The 8051-nt window shown below is 46.4% G+C and overlaps 1 protein-coding gene across 1 annotated transcript; it reads left to right on the plus strand.

The window, feature by feature from the left end:
- The first annotated feature begins 2734 nt into the window (after positions 1-2734).
- On the plus strand, positions 2735-7099 carry LOC134387054 (keratin, type I cuticular Ha3-I). Its single transcript, XM_063109276.1, has 7 exons — positions 2735-3085; positions 4096-4178; positions 4678-4834; positions 5989-6150; positions 6245-6370; positions 6548-6768; positions 6982-7099. Exons 1-7 carry the CDS (start codon positions 2738-2740, stop codon positions 7097-7099), a joined length of 1215 nt encoding a protein of 404 aa, XP_062965346.1. The 5' UTR covers positions 2735-2737.
- Positions 7100-8051: the final 952 nt, after the last annotated feature.

Genomic DNA, 8051 nt, shown 5'->3' on the forward strand with positions numbered 1-8051 from the left:
AAAATGGTGCAGCCTCTATGGAAAATGGTATGGAGGTTCCTCAAACAATTGCAGATAGATCTACCATAGGACCCAGCTATCCCACTGCTGGGAATATACCCAGAGGAATGGAAATCATGAAGTCGAAGGTACACCTATTCCCCAATGTTCATTGCAGCACTCTTTACAATAGCCAAGAGTTGGAACCAGCCCAAATGTCCATCATTGGATGAGTGGATACGGAAAATGTGGTACATCTACACGATGGAATACTACTCAGCTATAAAAACGAATGAAATACTGCCATTTGCAACAACATGGATGGACCTTGAGAGAATTATATTAAGTGAAACGAGTCAGGCACAGAAAGAGAAATACCACATGTTCTCACTTATTGGTGGGAGCTAAAAATAAATAAATAAATTCACACACACACACACACACACACACACACACACACACACACACACACACTCAAAACTGGGGGGGGGGAGAAGATATAACAACCACAATTACTTGAAGTTGATATGACAAGCAAACAGAGGGGACATTGTTGTGGGGGAGGGAGGAGAGGGAGGAGGGAAGGAGGTTTTGGTAATGGCCACAATAATCAACCACAATGTATATCGACAAGATAAAATTAAAAAAATAAAAAAATAAAAAAATAAAATTTTCTAGCAGCCACAAAAAAAAAAAAAAAAAAAAAAGAGTCCTGGTGACTTTCTGGTTGATGTAGCCAAGACCCTCTCCACGGTCCTGACTGGATGTGCCTCCTTCGCAGCACTTGGCAGTTTTAACCAACCTCTCCTCTTTGAAGCACTCCTCTCCCTGTCCCTCTGTGACTCCGTGAACTCATTCTCTTCATTTGTTCTCACTATTTCTCCGTTTATCCCTGACTCTTTTTCCTTCTCTTGATCTCTGATTGGGGAACTTCCTAAAGTTTCATCCTCAGCCCCTCGTTGCTCTTCTCTTCATCCACTCTCCCTTGGCTCGCTTCTCTAACGCTGACACCTGCTCTAAAACCTTATCTGTCATTACCATCTCTGCCATAACTTCTAGTCTGGCAACTTCCTTTAGCTTCTTAATATTGCTTGCCTGGACTGTTGTAACAATCTCCTTGCTAGTCTCTCCACCTCCAGCCCTTTTCCCATTTTTCTAAAACAAAGAAGTGTTTGCTAAAACATTTCCGAAAATAGCTTTTGTCCCACCACACTCAGGCTCGCAAGCTTACATTGGCTTTGCTGCTTCCAAGGAAGTCCAAGCCCCTTCGCTTTGCCATTGAGATTCTCTACCACATAACCATGACCTCCTCATATGGCTTTATTTTCCACCACTTCCACCCACAACTCTCCCCTCCCAGCCTTCTAGACTTACCTGGGTCCCTTAACCACACTCTGGGCTTTCCTGCCCTGTTCCTGTGTGCACAACATTCTCCCCACCTGCTTTTTAGAAGCCTCCCCATCCCAGCACAAATCCACTCCTGTGAATCTCCAATCCTGGAGGCACTCGCTCTACCCAGTATGTAAACCACTCACTTGTCACTCACCACCTCCTGCCTCAGTTTTTATTTCCTAATGATCCCTTCATCCATTCAACGCACACTCATTCAATAGTGTCTACCGTGTACCAGGTTCTTAGAGCTGGGGATCCAAAGATGAATTAGATCCTGCCCTTGCCTTCAGGAAACTCAAGGAGACAGAGAGACAGACAAAGGAGTGGGGGGGGGGGAGAGAGAGAGAGAGAGAGAGAGAGAGAGAGAGAGAGAGAGAAGCACATTAGTTTTGGCAACGCCATGCTCAAGGTAAAATGAGAGCTTAGAGAGGAGGTAAGGGTGACCTGCCTGAAGAAGTTAGGGAAAGATGTAGGTCATTTATATTCAAGAAGCATGTTATGATAGAAAACACAGTGTTCTGTGTTGGAATCCTGGCTTCACAACTTTTCACCTACCCTCTATGCCTTGATTTGCCCATCTGTAAAATGGGAATTATATCATTTACCTCGAATGGTCATGGTGAGGAGCAAATAAGATCATGTGTATGGAAAGTGTCTAGCACTACTTTGGGCCTGAGCAGGTTGTCAACAAGGACAAGCTCCTCTGGCCATAACCCTGGTTCTACCCTTCACTCTTCACAATGTCTAGTATACTGCCTTGGACAAACTCTCATCCTGGTGGGTATCTTTTATTTGGTTGTTTGACATCATCATGGGTATGAATGAGGCCCATCATATCAGGAAACAGGGCCACCAGGAACCGGGTTGTTTTAATGTTCCTCTTTCAGAGAACCATAAATTTGGAACTTGACATTTGGAAATTTGACCTAGTGAAAGATACACAGGCAAGAGCTATGCTTGCCAAGAGCTGGGGCCCTCAAGCCAGGAAGCAGAGCAGTGATACTGTCCTTTGGCCTGCCACACCCCACTAATGAAGGCCAGGGCTTTCATGAGTTCAGCTCTTTGAAGCCACACCATGAAGCTCTTTCTTCATGACACACAGCATGGAAAAGGAGTCCTGACTTAGCGAGAAGCCCAAGTAAAGTCTTTTATGAGGTGAGGGACTCTTCTGAGGAAACATATAACAAATACAGGGGAAGGGCTTTTGACAATCGCCAAATGAGCAAAAAAAATAAAGGACTGCCTTGCATGTCCACACCCTCTGCAGAGGGGATATAAATGTCCCCAGAGGAAGGAGGCCCACAGCTCTGAGGATTGGAGAACTTGCCTCTGTCTTTGGCCGGGCATCTCACTCCCTCCCAGCACCATGCCGTACACCTGCTGCCTGCCCAACCTGAGCTGCCGCACCAGCTGCTGCTCCCGGCCCTGCGTGGCCCCCAGCTGCCACAGCTGCACCCTGCCCGGGGCCTGCAACATCCCCGCCAATGTGGGCAACTGTAACTGGCTCTGTGAGGGCTCCTTCAATGGCAACGAGAAGGAGACCATGCAGTTCCTGAACGACCGCCTGGCCAGTTACCTGGAGAAGGTGCGCCAGCTGGAGCGGGATAACGCGGAGCTGGAGAGCCGCATCCGGGAGCGGTGCCAGCCTCAGGAGCCCTTGTTGTGCCCCAGCTACCAGTCCTACTTCCGGACCATCGAGGAGCTCCAGCAGAAGGTGAGAGGTGGGCACCACACTGCCTCTAGAGGGAAGTTGTAGGGAGAGAATCTGAGATATGACCACGAAACAATATGTGCTCCAGGGTGATGGAAAGGTTGATGTCTGGCCTTTCCATTTTGTTCTCTTAAGGGCCCATCTAATTTTAGACTTGGGACTGTTAGCTCTAAATAGTTGCACAGCATTAGTCTAGGTAGAGGTAACAGCACTCTGCATAAATAAGCAATAATTAAAAGCTGCCTCTGAATACTTCCGTGCACTTGCCAAGCTCTGGATCGGTTACCCTGAGGTTTGAGAGGAAAGCCTAAGAAGGAAACTAAGGAAATAAAACCTTTTGTAAGAATTGGATCATTTTTTCTCTCCCTCATCTGGGCCTTCAGCTTCTCTGACTGCTGGTTGCCTTCCTCTTTTGGGTACCTAATTTTCCGGACTTCATTGTCCTGACCTTCATGCCTCTGGGCTTCTTCTGGTGCACAGTGTCCAGTGGAGGCATAAAAAGTTTGGCTAAAACTGGGAGGATTGGAAGCTAGGAGGAAATGGTATCAAGCCATCGAGGATGGCCGGGGAGTGTGGCTGCTGCCTTGACCAGGACCTGCAATTGATCGTTCACGTATTTATCTCCCCACATGATTGAACGTTTCTTGAGAGCAGGATCCAGAGCTTACTCATTTGTGTATCCTCAGCCAATAGAACCATGCTAGGCACATAGTAGGTGTTTTTAGTAAAATGGCAACTATTATTATTATCAGCATCTCAGTATTGCTTGTCAGGAAAGAAAAAGGAAGATTATTTATCTACTCATACCTTCCTTGCATATGTTAGTGTTCTTTTCTTCCAATTTAATTTCTCAAATATTTATTGAGCACCATTGTCCATGGGCAGCACTTAATAGTTTTTTAAAGATACTCTATGATTTCTCATTCTGATCCTTCCATATAAGCAAAAACGGATTTCTGTTGGTGAAAAATAACCAAGTCTTTGCTGATTCTAGAATGTCTTGGGTTTTCTAGATTGTGTGCAGCAAATCTGAGAATGCCAGGCTGGTAGTGCAGATCGACAATGCGAAGCTGGCTGCAGATGACTTCAGGACCAAGTGAGTGGGCAAGTGGGGCATTGCTGCTGCTTTCTCCTCTCTCTCCCCATCCTGCCCTTAGCCTGGTGTCAACATTGACAAAGTTGACTGAGCTCTTCCCTTGACGCTTTCTCCAAGATCCATAGCCACTGCCCAGCAGAGCTCAGCGATGTCTCCTCCAGCACTCAAGCTCCTTCCTCTACCTGCTCCTCCCTTGTAAAGTGACATCTCCCAATCAGTGTAGGTGCCACAGTCCCCTGATGCCCTACTATGCACAGAACTCAATCATGAGAATGCAGAACATGGATTAATTTTGGAAATCTGTTTATAGGCTTTTATCCTTCTGGCTCTTAAAAAACAAATTACCAGTGCATTTTCCTTCAGGAGCTAGAGCTCGGTGTTGCGATGGCTACAAAAACTACAAACCCTAATTCCTAGTTGTCTGACAAACCAAACCAAAGCAGGGTCAAGGCCAGGACTGTTCTTGCCTGGCCTGTCCCTGATCCTTCTGTAATCACAGGTATGAGACGGAGGTGTCCCTGCGGCAGCTGGTAGAGTCAGACATCAACGGCCTGCGCAGGATCCTGGACGAGCTGACCCTGTGCAAGTCTGACCTGGAGGCCCAGGTGGAGTCCCTGAAGGAGGAACTGCTGTCTCTCAAGCAGAACCACGAGCAGGTGAAGTTCCCCAAGGAGCGACAGGATCAGACTCGTCAGAGTCTGTTTCACAACCACCACGGGCTGCAGGACAGGCTATCTGTTGAGGTTCAATTAGCCGGGGAAGATATTCTGTAAACAAAAAGGGATTTGTAGAGAACAAGTAATCTAAAAATTCAAGATATGAGATTGGGGGTTTTCTGCCAGAGATAGGGATGAGAGCGAAGAAAGCTGGCAAGCCTGCTAATGAGGGAAACTCGGCCGTAAGGTACCAGCCACAGCCTCTTCCATGGCTCAGAACACATGCAGTGGTGATACTTTATCCCAATTCTCCATTTTATAGCTGGAGAGGGCAGGATGGTCTAGGGCCACTCAGCAGAGAGGGAGAGCTGGAAACAAAATGCAACTCTCCTCATTCTTGTCCAGATCTCTTTCTGCCATTCACTGTTGCTTGGAAGAAACATCAATCAAAATTCTCACTGTTGTTGCTAAGTCAGCTGCACAAAGAAGACAGACATTTTATGCAAACCTTAAATCCCAGAATAATGTAAATGGTGACAGGTAACATTAATTGAGTGTCTATTATGTGCCAAACATTGTGCTAAGTGCTTTAAAGCTCCAGAGGTAGTTTTCATTTTAGGATAAGGAAATTGAGGCTTCAAGAAGCTTATAGAAGCTGTATAGGAAGTCATCAAGATGAGATCCAATTCAAACCTGGGTGAAATCCACCTAAACTCAAGTACCAAGCTATTCTGCCTCTGTGAAGAGATTAGCGGTGCACTGAACTGATACTAACTTTCTTCAGCAAAATCTGCACTGGTGACAAGTCTCTTCTATCCCGGCATGGCAGATTTTGAAGTAGGCATTCTTTATTTCCTCTTTAGCTCTGTCCTTTTTATTATCCATGCTTAAGAATCAAACAGAAGAGGCTATATGGTATACTAGCAAAAACTTTCAACTGGATGTTTGGGGATCGGAGTTTAAATTGTGGTTCGCCATGTCACAGCACTGAGGCCAAATCACCACATCTCTCTGAATGAGGAGTGGTTAATGAGAGGATCAGAGGGAATAGAGCGTGTTGAAAGCTTAAGAATGACCAGAAGTTAAATTTTATTATCTTAAGAAGAGCACCAGGATACTTTGTAATATTTTAAATGTTGCCCTTACCCCATCAGGAAGTCAACACCCTGCGCTGCCAGATTGGAGACCGCCTCAACGTGGAGGTGGACGCTGCCCCCACCGTGGACCTGAACCGGGTGCTGAATGAGACCAGGTGTCAGTATGAGGCCCTGGTGGACACCAACCGCAGAGAAGTGGAGGAATGGTTCACCACGCAGGTGGGCATCTAAGTGCATGGCCACTCGGGACTTGAGACCCCCCAGAGCCCTTGAGGCAGGGTCTGATCCTGTCTTCTCCCCTTGGGTATTTCAGACCGAGGAGCTGAACAAGCAGGTGGTGTCCAGCTCGGAGCAGCTGCAGTCCTGCCAGTCTGAGATCATCGAGCTGAGACGCACAGTGAACGCCCTGGAGATCGAGCTGCAGGCCCAGCACAACCTGGTGTGTATTGTGCAGACCTGCTGGGGAGCAATGTGATGTCGAGGAAGCAGAGGCTCTGGGATGCCCTTTGGGCCACACACTGTCCTCAGCTCTTGAAGCTTGTGGCTACTCTGGAACCCCATGGTGAAACCCTTTCAAGGAGCAGCTCTCTGACATTCTTTATGTTTCCCACCACAGAGGGACTCTCTGGAAAACACGCTGACGGAGAGCGAGGCCCGCTACAGCTCGCAGCTGTCCCAGCTGCAGTGCATGATCACCAACGTGGAGGAGCAGCTGGCCGAGATCCGCTGTGACCTGGAGCGGCAGAACCAGGAGTACCAGGTGCTGCTGGACGTCCGGGCCCGGCTGGAGTGTGAGATCAACACGTACCGGACCCTGCTGGAGAGCGAGGACTGCAAGTGAGTACAGGGCTAATGATTTTTCCCTTGGGCACATGAGGTTGCTGTGCAGATGAATAGTCTTCCTGATAAAAATGAATTTATAATTTCAAGCTTTTGGTTGGAGGTAGAGCAAGGAAGAATGATGTTTCTCACACAAAGTGCATTTAGTATCTTCCTATCTCTTCAGCTCATGTTATTCTAACTTGCTCCAATGACGTTTTTTGTCTGAAGGCTCCCCTGTAATCCCTGCGCCACAACCAATGCATGCGACAAGCCCATTGGGCCCTGCGTCTCCAATCCCTGTGCCTTGCGACCTCGGTGTGGGCCTTGTAACACCTTTGGTCACTAGAGGCCAGCTGCCAGGAGGAGGAGGAGGGCTTCACGCGCATCTCAACTCTACTCCATCCCAACATCTCCAAGAGTAGCCACACTTTGGATAAAGGCAGAAACATTTAGACCAGTACCGGCTTCCAGGGGCCAGCTCTAGCCTTCCGCTGTATTCCGTGGCTTGATCCTTCAGCACAAAAGACTGCAGAGTCTGTCTTCTGAGTCACACAGAGAAACCTACAAGAGGATCAAGTAATATCTATGATCATGATGACACATTTCTATAACATGTTATCCTTTAACAAAACTTATCTAAATGTGATTGAGAAATAATTACATCAAGTGTGGTAGAGCAGATGGGCATGCTGTGAAACAGAACAAAATTGTAATAACTCTTCCTTGTCACTGTTTTGATCTTTGGAGATGCAATAAAAATCCTTTGTTAACCTCCTAATAAACTCTTATTCTGGCACAAAAATTATAATTGTATGTTTCACTCATTAATTCCCAAATTGCTTGTCTTGTATAAATAAAAAGTAACCAGTATTTTTATATCAGATGAAGAGGTAGGTCATTCACCCCAATATATGGTCTGTGACTTCCTTCAAAGGAAAAGTCACCACCAGATATCACCTACTGATCTGGATTTCATGTTAGGGAAGGAAGTGGTGGAAAAGAGAATGGCAAAGTGTCTTTAGAGATACAGGAACTACTCATTTTGAAACATAAGGTGTAGGGATCTGCAAAGCTTTGGAGTAAAGGGAAAACTGTACTAAGGTATATAAATCTATCTGTCTTAATGTGTGATGTACAGATATATCATATACACATATATACCCATATACCACATGCATAAATTGTATACACACACATATCATACACACACATACATACCATGTACCGTACACATTTACATGCGCACACATGAGATATGCTGAAAGGTTGTAGGTAGAAAGTAGGAAGGAGCAAAGGGT

Source organism: Cynocephalus volans, chromosome 10, assembly GCF_027409185.1.
Source record: "Cynocephalus volans isolate mCynVol1 chromosome 10, mCynVol1.pri, whole genome shotgun sequence".
Taxonomy (NCBI): domain Eukaryota; kingdom Metazoa; phylum Chordata; class Mammalia; order Dermoptera; family Cynocephalidae; genus Cynocephalus; species Cynocephalus volans.

Bases quoted from the DNA above. Each gene is read 5' to 3' on its own strand.
- LOC134387054 (XM_063109276.1), top strand. From the start codon at position 2,738: ATGCCGTACACCTGCTGCCTGCCCAACCTGAGCTGCCGCACCAGCTGC. The intron at 6,371-6,547 runs GTGTGTATTGTG...TTCCCACCACAG, and splicing joins TGCAGGCCCAGCACAACCTG to AGGGACTCTCTGGAAAACAC. The intron at 6,769-6,981 runs GTGAGTACAGGG...TTTTGTCTGAAG, and splicing joins CTGGAGAGCGAGGACTGCAA to GCTCCCCTGTAATCCCTGCG.